Raw genomic sequence first — 16,000 nt, forward strand, 5'->3', positions numbered from 1 at the left:
TTTAAAACCCTCCCATGGGCTCTTCTCTCCCTTCCCCAACATCCAGAGACCTTTTCCATCACTGGGCCAGGCTGAAAGTGGAATGGAGCAGGGGGAGGGGGGTTCCTGCATCAGTCTGGGGAGTGGTAGATTTCCTCAAACCCTTCCCCAGCCTGATCCCATTTTCTGGGTGGGTAAACTGATAGCTGAGGGGTGAGGTGAACCCCCTGAGAGCATCCTGAGTGTGTTGGCAGCCACATGCTCTGACAAAAAAAGCATAGATGGAGAAAAGGCAGGAGGCAAGGGAAAGGGCAAAATTATGGGGAAAAGGCTGGAAAAAGCCAGTGACAGTTTAATGGGGCTGTTGATGAAATAATGACTAGTTTAAAGTCTGCTGGAGTGTGGCTGCTCTGCAATAACCCAGGACCTGATAATCTGCTGAGTTCATTACTGAGGGGGGAGGGGGAGTGCAGGGGCAGGAGCCATTCAGCGGGACACAGAGCTGCTGTGGGTGTGGGATGCAGAGCAGAACCCCTGGGGACAACCTGTACTGGTGCCACGGGGTGATTGTGGCATTTTTCTGGGCTGTCCAGCCACCTCCTGGCTCCTCCTCAGGAGATGAGGACAGTGAATGTGGGGTATCCCCACCACAAGACACAATAGCCAGGAAAGGCAGCACCCAGGGCAGGCAGCACCTCGGGAATGGCAGCATTGTCCTTGGTGGCACCATGACCGTGACTCGAGTCTGGCATCCATCTAATCTGCATGTCTGGTGCACAAGGTCACTGATGCCACCACCAGCAGCAGATCACGGGCAAGGACAGGGACAGTGCCAAGGGCTCCAGCACCCCAGGAACAGGCTGTGGGTCCCAGCTGAGTCCCAGCCTGTGCTCGTGGAGAAGCCAGCAGACACCCTCACACGCCCAACCCCCCCCCCCCGTGTCAGTTTATTAAGTTGTTTGTAAATGTCTCTGCAATTAATCACTTGCCGATGTGCGGTGTCACATGGCACTGCCTCCGCAGCACTATGAATAGTGAGAGCTGGAGAGAGGCCTGATCCATGCTGCTCCTGGATGGATCCACCTCTCCACAGGGCAGGGCTGCACCAGCTCAGTGCACAGTGCCCTGGCCCCTCCTGTCTTTGCTGGGCTCGAGGACATCAGGGCAGGAGGTCCCCAGTGATCATCACTGTATCCTGGCTGCCCTCAGATGGGCTCTCAGGAGCTCACTGCCCAGCTCTTTCCCCAGAAAACAGTGTGAAGGTGAGGGGAACCCCAAACCTCATGCTTATGGGATCCAGGAGTTGCCAGCACCCTGCATCCCTCCTGCCCACTCCCAGTTTCCCTCAAGTGTGCCACCAGCAGCTCCCTATTGATCCCTTCCCCAAAAAATGTGGTTAGAGATGAAGGGAACCCCAAATCTCATGCTCATGGGATCCAGAAGTGCCCCCAGCATCTCCTGCTGCCCCCACACTCTGCCCCTGGTCTGGTGAGGGGTGCAGGGAGGGCAGACCCAGCCTTGGCTGGAAGCTTGGCTGGTTGGGAGCTGCAGAGTTTGTTCAGCTCCTGGAGCAGGGCAAGATGAAGAGGTTGGATGTCCTAGTGGTGAAAGACTGGGAAGGAGAGTAAGAGGGCATTGCCAGAGAGACAGGTACGCTGCTGAAGTAGGGGGTGAATTGAGGGAATGGTGGTGGGGCAGGGGAGAGACAGAGGTGGGGAAGGATGGATGGATGGATGGATGGATGGATGGATGGATGGATGGATGGATGGATGGATGGATGGATGGATGGAGAGTGAGTGAGTGAGTGAGTGAGTGGATATCTAACAATGTTGAGCACTAATGGTTATTTCTTGGCACATCCCTGGGGTTTGGTGCCAGGCATCTGTTCCTGGCCCACAGAGTCCTGGCCACTAACAGCCCCATGGAGCAACCTGGCACAGCAGAATGGGAGAGAGGTCATGAAACCAGGGGTGCTGAAGGCTCTCCTGCCCTTCCCCTCAGCCTGCCACAACAAGGAGGGGCCTGAGCCACACACTGGTGTAACTGAGGCTTGTGGGGGGCTGTTTTCAGGGGGACACAGGTCCCTTGCCTCTGTCTCCCTCTTAGTGGCTCCTCCAGCCCTTGCAGCAGTGCAGGTGACAGTGCCAGCCCCGCTGCCACCACCCTGCAGCCTGGCAGCGCCTGCAGGTGATTGACAGCCCTCCTGCTCCCACGCATGACTCACCCACAGCCCCTGTGGTGGCTCAGCGTGAGGAGGGGGTGTGGGACACCCCCACCAGGGCTGCCACAGACAACTAACAGGGACTGATGCTCCAGCCCTGCAGTTACCCTTGCATCCCTCCATCCCTGGGGACCAGCACCCCTGGCTCCCATCAGCCCTGCATCCCCACATCCATGGGGATTCCACATCCCTGGAAACCAGGGAAAGCAGAGTCCCAGCTACCTTCTGCCACTTACTGTGATGTTCCCCACCACGATGGCTGTGAGATGAATCTCAAAGGGTTTCCATGGCAAGTTCCAAGGTCACAAGCACTGGCAGGCAGCAGCAGCACACAGGATCAGCCATGGGCTATGGGGGGGAGTTCCTAAGGCTGCCATGATCCAAAGAGACAGCTCCCAGCCTCTGGCTTTGAAATGCCCATTGTGTCTCACACTGCAAGGGCCAGGCCCTGAAACACACCTGTGTTTCTTCTCCCACCCACTCCTGGTGATCTATAGTGGCAGTCCAGCACAGACACCAACCCTGGCACTGGCAAGGCTCAGAGGATTGTTGGACTGGGGTGCCACTGCTCTGTCCCAAAAAAAGGAAGCTCACTGCCTTCCCCATGGCACCCATCCTCTGGCAACCACGCAGCAGGTGTATCCAGGACTGTCCCTCTGCACTTCCAGCTCTCAGTGTTCCCCCCCTGCCCTGTGCGGCTGGCAGAGACCTGAACACTCCCACTTCATTTCTTAAGACCTTTAATATTGTCAAGAGGTGGCAGTGGGACACAGGGGCCGCTCCTGCCATCTCCATCGTGATGGGTGGAGGACAGAGCCCAGAGGCACCCCCTCCCCAGTGTTGGGTGAATACTGAGGCTCTTGTCATCCTGCCCTACCCAGCACAGAGGGGACCCTTCCCCAGGAGTGATGGGAGTAGGATGATGGCAGTGCCTGGGGCCAGGCATGCATCCCATGAGAAAGGCTAGTGCAGCATCCCACAAGAAGGGATCCCACCTGCCTTATCATTTCAGAGGAGAAAGACTTAAAAATAGGGGATGGAAGAGGAAACACAAATGCCCTCGACTGCAGCTCCCAGCCAGGCTCTGCTTCTCCTTCCGGAGCTGGGAAAAGAAGCGGTGGCCAAAGGCAGCTGGGGCACAGAGTCAGGGCTGACATCCTGTGTGCTGTGTGGCAATGGCTCCCAAGCCCAGCTCTGCTGGGTGGGGATGGCCTCGCTGCCATCTGCCCTCCTGGCTGCCCGTGGTCCCCACAGTGGAAGGTGAGAAGGCCCAGTGGAGGCTCTGGAGGCAACAGGACCCTGGCAGGTGCCGGAGTACGGGGCTGGCACGAGACCCCGAGGGCGGCCCCACTTGGAGATGAACCTGTGGCACAAGTGGAGAGCAAAGTGTCAGCAAAGGGGACAGAGCAGGCACTCCCAACCCCTTTTTTTCACCTTTGGGGACACGTGCCATGTCCCCAAGCCAGGATGGCAATAGGACAGACAGAGCCATTGGCTCCCACTGTCATCAGATCAGGACAGGGCAGGCAGGCAGGGTGAAACTCACTGGCATGTCAGTTTTCCAGCTCAGAAGTTCCGCAGAAGCTGGGGACAAAGGGCAGACAGATCACCTTTCATCCTCAGCCTCCTCCTCCTCCGTGTCTGCACATCACTGGCAGCATGGCACCCAGGGGGACACAGGGAAAATGCCCAGCAAGAGAAACTATGGTCGCCCCAGGTCACCCCACTTCAGTCCCAGAACCTCCTCCCATGCTGGCCCCATTGTGGGTGACACCCACTGTCCCCTAGGAGCCCTGGTGTGCTGGTCCCCTGCACCAGACCACACCACCACAAGCACATTGTGAAGCATAGCCCACAGCAAAGCCCCTGGAGCCTTCCCCACAGCCCTTTGTTATAAACCTGAGCCTGTGCAGGAGTTCCAGGGCAGCAAAGATGCTGCCCTCTGCCCTTGGGGCATCCCTGAGCACTCATTGGGTGATGCCCAACTGATGCTGGTGGGGGATTTCCCTGGCACAGCCCTGTCCCCTGGTTTATAACAGCAACGAGGGCCCAAGCCATGGGCTTGGAGGCAGTGGGATCATCTCTGTCCCATCACCAGCCTCGTGGCTGGGCAAGAGTCCAGCACCAGCACCCGCATGGTTGAGGGACACTCAGTGGGCAGGACAGCTGTTGCAGACAGACAAGACAGCAGGATGGGGAGGTGATCTGTGACCAGGACAGAAAACCCAACCCTGTTAGAGGAAAAATCAGGAGTATGGCCACATCCTTTCCTTTTGCATCACATGATTTGGGACCCCCTGGACCCAGGAGATTCCAGCAGCCTCCAAAGGATCAGCTCACCCCTCCAGATCCACCACTGGAGAAGATGCAGTACATAAGGAATGGGAGCAGGAGTGGGAACTAGGACATCCCCCACCCAGGTTTGGAGACCAGGACCCGCCCATCATGTGATGCAGGGAGGATGCAGCCCTGCATGAGGAGCATCCAGTGCCCCCAGATCACTCACAGTTAGGGGGTCAGTAGCAAAAGCAGCCACACTGTTCCTCATCTCGCTCTCATTGCCCCGCAGCGGGATGAGGGAGATGTTACCCAACCTGGCATCCTGCTGCGGCCGCGCCACCCGCGCCCTGGGACGCTCCGAGGGCCACAGGGCACCCCCGTTCTGCAGGCAGAGGGGACAGTCAGCCACACCAGGCACTCACCCACCCCAGGAGCTGTCTTCTGCCCCGGGGTGCTGGTGTTTAGGGATGCTTGGATACCCCAAAGGGTTTCTGCTGTCCCCCATGGGGTGCCACAGGGAGGGATCATCCAGCCCACTGCCTACCTGCACCTGAAGGAAGGTGGCAAACCACTCCCGCAGGTCAGCCTGGGTGTCACAGCACAGGTACCTGTGGAAACAGTGTCAGCAGCCAGAGAAGGTGGTGGTGGCAAGTAGGGTGTCCCCTCTGCCCACTGCAGGGACACCTGCCTGCTCCAGAGACCTCAGCTGCTGCTCTGCATGAGAGCCCAGGGCACTGAAGGGGACAGTGGCAGGGGGAACCTGTACGGGGCCAGGAGTGCTCGGCCAGGCTGTCTCCACACATCTAATGTCCCTGCCAAGGTCAGGAGGGTGCCACTGCATGATCTTCAAGGTCATTTTCCACCCAAATTAGTTTCATGATTTCTATGATTCCCCATCTCCCCCTGCCACAGCAAAGGCTCCAGAGAGCTGCCATGTGTCTGTCTGTCTGTCCCAGGGAGAACTTTAGTATCCCGTGTCACCTTCCCTCACCATTGCTGCTTCTCGTGCTTCTCGTTTTCGTAGAATACTGTAAAACCCCAGCTGGAAGAGAGGAGTGAAAACATGAATCCCAACAGCCCACACAGCCATCCTCTGCTGGCCAAGCACCCCAGCAAACCCCTCTCATCCCTTCTATCCCCATCTCTGCAAACCCCCCACTGTCCCTGCAACTGCCCGCTCCAGCCCCACAAACCCTCCCCCAGTTCTGCAAATCCCCTCAGCCACACAAACACACCCCGGGACAGGGCCAGGAACAGGGCTCCGGAGAAAGACAAGGTGGGGACAGTGTCGAACACAGGGTGGGGACAGTGTCGGGGACAGCACAGTCCCTGCTGGGTGGACCGGGCTGCAAAGCGAGCGACAGGGCTGCTCTGACACCTGGTGGCAGGAGGCCTGGCCAGCAGGGGACGGGTCCAGCAGTCAAAACTGTCCCTGTCATTTTCCCTGTCCCCATCTCCACGGCTATCCTCATCCCTCGGCGCCACAGGCCACCCCTTTGCTGCTCACCACGTCGGGGGTCGGAGCTTCTTTTTAACGCCCAGGTAGACCTTCAGGTTTCGGACAGGCCACTCCTTCTCTGGCTTGTGACTCTGGGGGAACAGGGCACCAGCACAGGGTTGGTGGCTGCCAGACCTATCCCCACCCAGCACAGTCCCCACCGGTGCTGGGATGGGGTCCTCCCCCAGCAGGGACGAAAAGCTGCAGTGATGTGTTGACAGGGAGGAGGGTGAAGCCCAGCATGGAGCAAGTGTCTGTCACCCATGGCAAGGGCCACAGGTAGCAGCAGGAAACGGACACAGGTGGCCTGTCCCCTCTAGCCAGTGCCAGCTGCCTTCTGAGCTGGGAGCAGCACTTGCACATTGTGACAGGGTCTCAATGAGAGTCTGGCAATAGACATTTCCCATGGGATCCCACCTCATATCCCTCCACAGCATCATGGCCACAGCCATGGCAGTGGTGGATCTGGATCCACTCTGCCCAGAGCACATTCCTAAGTGTCCCACTGCCATCGTGGCACAGCATGAGGACCCTTACAGTGCTGGCTGTGCCTTGCCATGATGCAGAAGCAGGTCCCACACTGGGAACCCTCCATCCATGTTCACATGCAAGCAGTGTTGACTTACAAGAGCCCGATCCAATGCCTGCGGGATGGGGGAGCAGCTCAGCCCATCCCTGTCCTCTCTGGTCCCTTCCCCAGACCCAGCTCTGGCTGCCTGGAGTGGAGGACAGCGGGACCCACAAGCCAGAGGGGCCATATGGGGAGAGCACCAGGGACAGTTCCAGTGATTGGCACATGTGTACTGCAGGATTGGATTTGAGACTGACCCTGGATTGGATCTGAGGTCAACCCTGGGCAGACTTGTAAGGGCAGAGGGCGTGGGAGCCCCTGCACCCCAGCTGAGCCCCCCGTTCCCCTCCCTACTCACGCTCTCCAAGGGGGGGCTCCGCTGCCTCAGGCTCTGTTCAACAGAGGAGAAGGGTTAACAGAGATGGGGGACCCCTCCCTGCAGCCCCGCTGTGCCCACAGGTGGGCACAGGGATGGAGTGCTAATGGAGTGGTAATGGAGTGCCACATCAGGGCAACCAGGAACTGGGGGCACAGAGGGGCTGTCACTGCACAGCCAGTATGCCAGCATGTCCCTCCTCAGCCTTGGCACTGACCAGGAGCTGTGGGATCTGCTCCAGGTCTGGGTGACAGCGCTCCAGGGGCCAGTTCTGGCACTGCCCACACCGCCCTTGGCTGCCTGAGCTGCCTGTGCCATGGCAACCCCATTGCTGCCTGCACTGCCCGAGCAATGTCAGCCCACGTGAGTCCCATGTCCTCAGGGAATCCCCAGAAAGTCACAGTGTGGCAGGGCAAGGAAGGGCAGGATGGGGAAGGGCCAGGGAAAGGGGCAGGCAAGGGAAGGAGATGAAGGGGAAGGGGAAGGGGAAGGGGAAGGGGAAGGGGAAGGGGAAGGGGAAGGGGAAGGGGAAGGGGAAGGGGAAGGGGGAGACAAAGAAGGAGGCGAAGGAGGAGAAGGAGGAGAAGGAGGAGAAGGAGGAGAAGGAGGAGAAGGAGGAGAAGGAGGAGAAGGAGGAGAAGGAGGAGAAGGAGGAGAAGGAGAAGGAGGAGAAGGAGAAGGAGAAGGAGAAGGAGAAGGAGAAGGAGAAGGAGAAGGAGAAGGAGAAGGAGAAGGAGAAGGAGAAGGAGAAGGAGAAGGAGAAGGAGAAGGAGAAGGAGAAGGAGAAGGAGAAGGAGAAGGAGAAGGAGAAGGAGAAGGAGAAGGAGAAGGAGGGGAAGGAGAAGGCAGGGCTCACCCGCACTTCTTTGTAGAGGCGCAGCCAGGAGTGGTTGAGGATGAAGTAGCGATCATGGAAGCCAGTGCTCAGCCCAAGCCCCAGCAGGTTCCTCTCCTCCCGGAATTTCATCATGCCATGCTTGCAGTCACCCACTCTGCTGGCTGGAGGCAAATGCCTGAGCGGCTCCAGTCCCCCAGGGGGGACAGGTTCCCCAAGGAGGGCACAGCCAGACCCTCACCCCCTGTAACAGCAGCCCTCCAGCTGCTGCAGAGTCCTGGCATTGCCCCTCGACTCCCAGGCCAGGCAGGAGCAGCTTCCCTACTGCTCTGGGCACAGCATTTGGCCATGACACCGTATCAGGGGACTCCAAGTCACATGCTAACTGAGCTGGTGCCTACTTGGATCTCATACCATCCTCTTCCTCACTGTCAACCCCTTCTCCATCCCCTTCCCTCCACTCTGCATCGCCATCAGTGTTCAATCCTCATCCCATCCCATTCCTTGCCATCCCAGACCATGGCCCTGCCTCTCACCAAGGTAGAGGAGCATGTTCTCCATGGACATCTGCTTCTTCACCACCAGGTAACTGTCTGTGCCCAGGCAGTGCAGGATGGGCAGAACTTTCTCCGAGTAATGCAAGGGCCGCTCTGTAAGTCAGGGGACAGTCAGGTCTCAGGAAGGGCACCCAGGGCCAGCTCCCATCCAGAGAGTGTCACACTTGTGTCCTGAGGGTCTGACATGGCCTTGCCCCTAAACTAGGTCCCCAGGTTTCACACCTACAGGTCTTGTCAATTTCTCCAGTGATATTCCACCACTGCCTTGGGCAGCCTGTGGCAGGGCTGGACAACTCTTTAGTTGAAGGAATTTTCTCAAATATCCAGCCTAAACCTCCCCTGGCATAACTTGAGGCCATTTCCTCTTGTCACTTGTTACCTAGAAAAGATTGACCCCCACCCACTGGCAGCAGGACCTCAAGGCACCAGCAGACAGGACTAGGCTCTCATCTCCTGTTTCTGTTGATCTCTCCCTTGCTGCTGCCTATGGCCAACATAGGGCTGCTCACTTTGGTGGCCAGAGAAGCTGGACACCTGCCCCATCAAAGTTTCAAAGGCACTTGAATTCCCAAGGATACAGACAGATGTCCTGGCCCAAACTTCAGCCCATCTGGAGTACTTGGCCATGTGCAAGCTGGATGAGGTGAGCAACTGTCCTCCCCTGAGCACCTGAGCCCATCCCAGACTGCTCCATGGTGCAATCACAAGGGGAGATTTTTCATATCCGTCCCTATATCCATTCCCATCTCCATCTGCATCTCTATCCCCATACCCATCCTTACTCCATCTGCATCACCATGTCCATCATCTTTTCCACCCTCATCCCCACTTCATCCCCATCTGTATCCCCATCTCCACCTCTAACATCATCCCCACTTCCATCTCCATCTCTCTACTCCTCATGTCTCTGCACCAACCTGCCTCTTCCCTCTCATTCACTTCAAAGCAGCTCCAGTAGTCCTTCTCCTTCATGACGATTTTCCGCCGGTCCAGGATCTCAAAGGTGAGCTCCTCAGCCGTCATCGTGGCTGGGATCTGAAGGAGGGGGCAAGTCTCCATTAGTCAGTGCCCTTCCATCCCCACACCACAGACACCCAGCTCAGCATGAGTCCCCATGCCACCACAGAGGCTTGGACATACAACAATGGAACCCCTGTCCCCTCTGCGCCCTCTGCCCAACCACTCACCTTGACATGCTGCTCTGTCTCTGTCTTCTTCTCCTCCAGGTAGACAGTACAGATGAAGTCACCAGCTTGCTGGAAGGCAACAGTAAAGAGTTTCAACCTGCAGCTTCTCATGTGTGGGTGAAATCCCCCCCCACCAGTGTGGACATCCCTTGCCCAGGGCATGTTCATGCTACAGTAGACACTGAGGGCCCCAGGAGAAGACGTCCCCATGTTCAGGACCCACCTGTGTTCCGCTGGATGATGCCTCCCGCATCTTCATGATGGCTGTGATTTCATCCTGCTGCTTCTTCATCTCTTGGTCATTGACCTGCCAGGGAAGAGAAGCCATCAGGGCTGACCAGACCATTCTGGCTCCAGGCTTCCACTTTCCAAGGTTTGAAAAGACATGGTCCTCTCTTCCCTTGTCTCCAAAGCAAGATGTCTACAGACAGAGCAGATCTGACTTCCTCTTCCTTCCACCTCTCCATTCCCTGTGAATGTCTGCACACTGGGACTCAGGGGTAAACCTACGTTAAAGATCTCCACGTAGTGACTGATGAGGTCCTCCACCACACGTCCTGCCTTGTAGTCCTTCCCATCCGTCTGGAAGAGTGTGGGCCCAAAGACAATGGCCAGGTTGTGTGTGTTCATCTGGTTCTCCCCAGAGAAGCACTGGACCCTGTGGGAAACTCTGTCAGGATTCCTGCCCCAAAGCCCTCCCAGACCCCTCTGTTCAACCCCCATGCAGGACACGATGCTTGGCATCAGGCACAGCTTGGCCCCAGACTCCTCTCCTTTCCTTGCAGGGGACATGAGCGAAAGGACAAGGGCTCTCCCACACCCCAGAGCCACCAAGGACCCCACAGTGGAGAGGCTGATGCCCAGGGGGTGGATGCCATACCGGAAGAGGTGATTGATGAGCGCCTTCAGCGTGGCCCGGTTCACCGGAGGGAGGGCAGCCAAGAGCTGCCGGTACTCGCCAACCTTTGCCCCCTCATCCTCCAGCGCTGCCAGAGGGAGAGAATGAACATGGAGGAGCACAAAGTGGAGATTAGGGCTCAGGGACACACCATCCCCTCCACACACTTCACTTCCCCTCTCCTGTCCCAGTGTGGGGATGAAGCACCCCAAATCCATGAGGCCAGAGGACATTTCAGGTGTGCAGAGCCAGAGCGTGCCGGAGCTGAAGCATCCCAGAATCACGGCACCAGAGTAACGCAGCATCATGGAGCCAAACCACTCCAGTCCCATGCAGCCAGACTGTCCCAGCTCCATGGGGCTGGAGCACCCTAGCTGAATGGGGAAGGAGCATCTCAGCTCCATGGGGTTGGAACCTGCCAGTTCCAAGGTGCCTGAGCATCCTAGGCCTGGAAGATCCCAGGTCCATGGGGTGATAGCACATCTGCTTTATGGGACTGAATCACCCCAGACCTATGAGGCCAGGGCACTCCAGCTCCATGGGACTACAGCATCCCAGCTCTGGAGGGCTAGATCACCCCAGATTCAGGGGAACAGAACACCTCAGCATAATGAGACTGGAGCATCATAGCATCACGGGGCCAGAGCATCCCAGCTCCATGGCACCACAGCTTGTGTCTCTTTTACTGCTGGGTGCACTAAGGGGGACCTGGCTGTCTCCCCTGGCTCAGCCCCACCTTTGCCAGAGCATGAGTCAGTACAGGGGCAGCATGAACACACTCCACTCCCCACCCACCACTTGAGATCCCAGCACAGGGGAACATGTGGAGCCCAGACATGTTTCTCTAACCCAAGAGGGGACAAATTGGCTGCACAGAACTGGCTGGCCCACACCCCTCCTCTGCCACCCCCAAGCAGCCCCCAGGGCTCACCGGTTGCCCACAGCCAGTTTGGGGCCCACCGCCGCGTGAAGAGCCCATCCCCAAGGTCACGGAAGAAGCGTTTGAGGGTGTTGGCAACATCGTCCACGTGGTGCTCGCCCTCCTTGAGGCGGACACAGCGTGCATCCCGCTGCAGCACCTCCAGCAGGCTGGTGGTCTTGGAGTTCTGCCCGCTCTTGCGGTAGATTCCCTCAGATGTCAGCCCTGTGATGGAGCCAATGGGAATGAGACCCCCTCTGCAAGAGACAGACCCCACTCCCGGCCCACCAGCTCCCCATCAAACACTGCCAGGTGCCACAGAGAATCCCATCCTGCAGGTGCTCCTGTGACTGGAGACAAAGCCGTGCTAGAGATGGAGCCCTCCCACAGAGCTGGATGTTCAGGGAGGGAGGGAATCACGTATCACAAGCATGTAGGGTTCTCAGCCTGCCACACCACACCAGTGGGGTGACCTGACTGCCACACTCTGGTCCCTGCCAGCCAGCATGCCAGGACCTGATCCATACCACACTGAGTGATGTAGTCGATGCAGCGGTCCACCAGCAGCGGGACGTCCGACTCCGTCAGCTGCTGCTCCGACAAGGTGTCTCCCGAGCTGCTCGCAGCCTTCTGGATGGCATGGACCCAGCCCAGGAAATCTAGCTTCCGCTCCCCTTGGATGTACAGCGTCCTGCCAGCAGGCCTAGGCTCAGGAGGGGGCTCCCCCCACACCCCACTGCATGTCTGCAACCCCCAGGAAGGCTGGCCCTGGGGGCCTGCAGGTGAGCCCAACTTAGTTTTGGGGGTCTACAGTCATGCCAGGGAGGGTAAAGGCACTCCAGAACAAATGAGGGGTATTTGGCTGGGGGGAGGGGGGCTTTTCCCCCACCTTCTTACCTCCGCCTCTCCACCAACACCAGAACCTCATGGTCTCCCTGGATGGCTGGAAAGGAAGGCAGGGAGCCATCACCTATGGGAACATGGGGTGCCACCGCTCCCCTAGACCCATATGCTCTGGGAGGCTCTGCCAACAGGTCTGGTTCCAGTCCAAATAGGACAAGTAGAGATGGGAAAGAGGATGGAGAGGGGGAAGAGGATGGAGAGGGGGAAGAGCAGCTGCATTCCCTCTCTTTCAAGGGACCCTGAGCTCCACAGGAGCGATATCCACCAACCTCCCACCAAAAGCTAGGAGTACACTAGAGCAAGATTTGGGGGACACACCCTTCCCCCAGCCAGGGGGTCCTGCCAGCAGGGCAGGGGTACTCACAGAGCTCCTGCAGCTTGCGCAGCTGGAGGGGCTCTTGCCGACGGCCATCCTCGGAGCAGACGTGGAGAGTGGACCCAACCAGGGCAAACCAGCCCTCCTGGGCACGCTCCAGGGTGAGACCCCCTTTGTAATGCAGTCGGCCAAGCCGCTCAAAGTCTAGTGCCAGCAGCTCCTCGGCACAGGGGTGGACAAAGGACTGAGCCAGGGAGGAGAGGAATCCATCAGCACCACTGTGTCCAGTTGCCACCAGCACCCAGGGCCACCCCAGGCCCTTGCATCCCACCTTGGCAATAGACTTGAGCCATTCTCGAGCAGAGGCAGGGCTCTCCAGCCCAAAGAGGTAGAGTCGATCTGCCTCGGTGTACACCTCAAACGTGCTCTCGATCCTTCAGGAGGGAAGAAAAGCAGAGCCTGGGTATCCACAGAGGTGGGATAGAGTTGGGTGGGTGACAGGGGTGTTCCAGGGGTGGGAGCATCCTGCTGCATGGCTGCTGATGACTCTGACAATGGCTGATCTAACATGGGACCCCCCCCCTATGGCCTGGGCAGTCCAGCATCCCTGTACTGCCAGACACATTCCAACAGGAGACATAAAGACTGCACAGGGGCCACAAAATGGTTACAAAGGAGCTGGACTGGGGTTCCAAAGGGATTACAAAGCAGCTGCAAAGAGGTCTCAAAGGCGTTACAAAAGTATTGGAAAGATGCTCTAAAGGAGCTGCAGAACCCTTGCAAAGCCATCAGTTCAGGGGCCATTGGTGGGGTAGGGGACTACAGTCCCCTGGTGACAGCCCTCATGGGGGCCCACTGCAGCCATGCCAGGCCATGCAGGAACAGAGGGGCTGTGGGGGTGCTCCAGGGAGTGCAGCCTTACCCATGGGCATGGAGTGGGTTGTTCACCAGGCAGACAATCTCCTCCACCCTGATCTCGCCATTGGGCACAGTGTTACGGTCATTCTCGTAGTAGCTGAGCACGCCATCCTGCAGCGTGCACCACCGCCTGCTGAACTCTGCATGGCACAGGAGGGCACTGAGCAGCCTCCCTGAGCTCTGGCCCGCCCCATGGCACCCACCCAACCAGTCTGAACACTGCTGGGTGCCCATCTGATGTGACCACCCACCAAACCAGCCTACCAAGTGATGCTGCACTTCCCCACCACCTTTTCAATGCCGGAGAGAACAGAGGAGGGTGCAATTTCCCCTATCAGTCTCCCAGCACCCTTTTCCCTGTCTCACACATGTACCTTCTGGGCCCTTGCGCTCACTGATGGGCTTGACCATGGAGGGGGTCTTGTAGAGGAAGCCATTGTGGGTGATGGAGGGCAGGTGCACAGAGTAGGGCTTCTCCTCACTGCACACCATCTCCAGGCGTGGCGGCTCTGCAAGCAGCGAGATCAGTCTGTCATGGGGAGCTGCCCTCCTCCCCCAGCCCCACCAGGCAGCTGGGATTCCCCCATCTCAGCGCAAGGAGCATCTCACAGGCTGCACCCCAAGCTCCCACCACAGCACAGCTGGGGTGCAAGGAACAGTGCTGGTATCCAAATCCAGGGTTGCCTGGAAGTCATTCCACATCCTGAGTCCTCCCCAAAGCTGCTCCCTAAGCACTGAGCTGGGACTGGATGGGAACAACGTGAGCCCAAGCTCTGGATTTCTCTGGCTCACTGGGGTGGCCTGGGAGGCCTCAGAGCTCTCCCAGACACCTTTAGTGCTGACGCATCAGGAAGAGCTGGGCCAGCCCCAGACCTGGGCAAATTCCAACTTCCGCAGGAACGCAGGACAGACTTGGCTGCCGAGGCAAGGGGGGAGGTGACAGCTCTGGCAGGTGCTGGCCAGCCCCCCACACCTCTGTTCCACCCACCCAAGTGTTCCTGCCCATTTGCCCAATGCCTGTATTAGGGTGCAAATCCCATGGGAGCTGTCAGCCCTCCTGGAGTCAAGTTCAGGGGCCAGGGTGCACAGCCAGCAGAATGGGACTGGTCATCAGGGGGTCAGCCCTCCTGCCCCAGGGACATGTTGGAGGTGGGGGCTGCCCATCTGACAGAGGAATGTCCCTTCCTGGAATGCCCACAGCATGCCAGAATGGTGTAGGAATACTCTCTCCTAGCCCTTCTGGTACCTGCAACGCCAGCCTGCATCACCAGCTGGCCTCCAGACCCATGTTCCCAGCTGGCATTGAGCCCCCAGGGGTGTAGGGGTTCCCAAAGCCTCTCTTCCCTCTCACAGACCCTCGACAGTGCCAGCAGATGGAGAGCCTCCCGCCAGGAAGCTGCTGGGCAGGACACAGAGCTGGGACCGGCTCAAAGCACAGCTGTGTCCCCCGGAACAGCCCAGCAGCAACTCCAGGAATGTTGTCCGTGGGTGTGAGCTCATGGTGGCGCTCCAAGGGGGTCAGCCCTTACCTGAGGTTTTGTTGTGCAGCAGGAACTCCATCTGCAGCCGCTGCCCGCTCCTCTCAGCCAGGGCCAGGGGCGTTGGGCACTGGGGGTCCCCGGTGTCACAGGTCACCGATGCCCCACAGAAGAGCAGAGCCTGCGTCTCTGCCAGGTCACTGGTGGTCACGGCCGCACACAGAGCCTGCAGCAGAGCCAGGAGGCCCGTGCTGAAGCTGATGGCTCCCACCGAGGAGGAGAAGCAGGAGGAAACCCCCGGCAAAAGGAGCCGGGAGAGTTCAACGAGCAGCCGGACCCCCGGCCGCCTCCCAGCCGCCTCCCAGCCGCCTGGTCAGAACAAAGGAGGCTCAAACTGGGAGAAAAAGTTTGGAGCCGGCAGCGAATCCCTCCCTTAAGGAGCCGGGGTGAAGTCATACGGCAGCGGGGCGGGCCGGCCAAGGCAGAGTAGGAAAACAAACAAGCCCACATGCGAATTCCCTCGGCTGGCCGGGCCCCCCATGTACCCCCACCGCTTGTAAAAACACTGCAGAAGCCACGGCAGGGACAAAGCCATGGCAGAGCAGGAGGCGAAGGTCAGCAGCCAGAGTGCCAGGATGGCATTCCATGTGTCATATTCCTTGTGTGACCGCTCTGGCCTGGCACCCTGCCAACAGCCAGCGCTGGGAATGAGTGCCACCAACAGTGATTAGGAGTGCTGGCCAGGTACTCCTGGGGAGGCATGTCACGCTGCCTCAACTGGGGTGTGCCCACAGCACCAGCTCCCCTAAGCCCCATCCAGCCCAGAGCTTGAACCCAATACAATTTCCGTGCCAGGGAGAGGTAAACCCTGGCACTGCCTGGCTGTGGTAGGGAGATCCCATCTCGGACAAGGCTCTCCAGCCTGGACATGAAGCTGATTACACCCCACGGCAGAGATGTTACCCTGTCCCCACAGTGGGCTCATCCTTCCTGGAGACCCCAGACTTGGGCTTGGGACGCACAGTGAGGACACAGGGTGTGCAATGGGGGCTGGGGGGATATAG

The 16,000-nt window shown here is 58.6% G+C and overlaps 1 protein-coding gene across 2 annotated transcripts in view; it reads right to left on the reverse strand.

Annotated features, from left to right (window-relative positions):
- Positions 1 to 2,945: 2,945 nt before the first annotated feature.
- The window catches only part of ARAP1 (ArfGAP with RhoGAP domain, ankyrin repeat and PH domain 1), a 28,317-nt gene continuing 15,262 nt past the window's right edge, over positions 2,946 to 16,000 (reverse strand). Inside the window, exons 12-32 of one of the 2 annotated variants that reach the window (XM_058823712.1) lie at positions 14,988 to 15,162; positions 13,833 to 13,967; positions 13,463 to 13,598; positions 12,872 to 12,974; positions 12,589 to 12,784; positions 12,219 to 12,264; positions 11,849 to 12,012; positions 11,334 to 11,546; positions 10,385 to 10,490; positions 10,015 to 10,162; positions 9,728 to 9,811; positions 9,505 to 9,573; positions 9,235 to 9,352; positions 8,297 to 8,410; positions 7,782 to 7,924; positions 5,988 to 6,070; positions 5,472 to 5,522; positions 5,025 to 5,088; positions 4,707 to 4,862; positions 3,747 to 3,784; positions 2,946 to 3,563 (exon numbers count right to left, since the gene is read on the reverse strand). In XM_058823712.1, coding sequence (XP_058679695.1) covers positions 3,767 to 3,784; positions 4,707 to 4,862; positions 5,025 to 5,088; positions 5,472 to 5,522; positions 5,988 to 6,070; positions 7,782 to 7,924; positions 8,297 to 8,410; positions 9,235 to 9,352; positions 9,505 to 9,573; positions 9,728 to 9,811; positions 10,015 to 10,162; positions 10,385 to 10,490; positions 11,334 to 11,546; positions 11,849 to 12,012; positions 12,219 to 12,264; positions 12,589 to 12,784; positions 12,872 to 12,974; positions 13,463 to 13,598; positions 13,833 to 13,967; positions 14,988 to 15,162 — 2,322 coding nt within the window. In that variant the 3' untranslated portion in view covers positions 2,946 to 3,563; positions 3,747 to 3,766. Of the gene's footprint in view, positions 3,564 to 3,746; positions 3,785 to 4,643; positions 4,863 to 5,024; positions 5,089 to 5,471; positions 5,523 to 5,987; positions 6,071 to 6,907; positions 6,941 to 7,781; positions 7,925 to 8,296; positions 8,411 to 9,234; positions 9,353 to 9,504; positions 9,574 to 9,727; positions 9,812 to 10,014; positions 10,163 to 10,384; positions 10,491 to 11,333; positions 11,547 to 11,848; positions 12,013 to 12,218; positions 12,265 to 12,588; positions 12,785 to 12,871; positions 12,975 to 13,462; positions 13,599 to 13,832; positions 13,968 to 14,987; positions 15,163 to 16,000 lie in introns of those variants that run through there. The other variant, XM_058823720.1, reaches the window with a different exon arrangement.

Source organism: Ammospiza caudacuta, chromosome 2 (genome assembly GCF_027887145.1).
Source record: "Ammospiza caudacuta isolate bAmmCau1 chromosome 2, bAmmCau1.pri, whole genome shotgun sequence".
Classification (NCBI taxonomy): Eukaryota; Metazoa; Chordata; class Aves; order Passeriformes; family Passerellidae; genus Ammospiza; species Ammospiza caudacuta.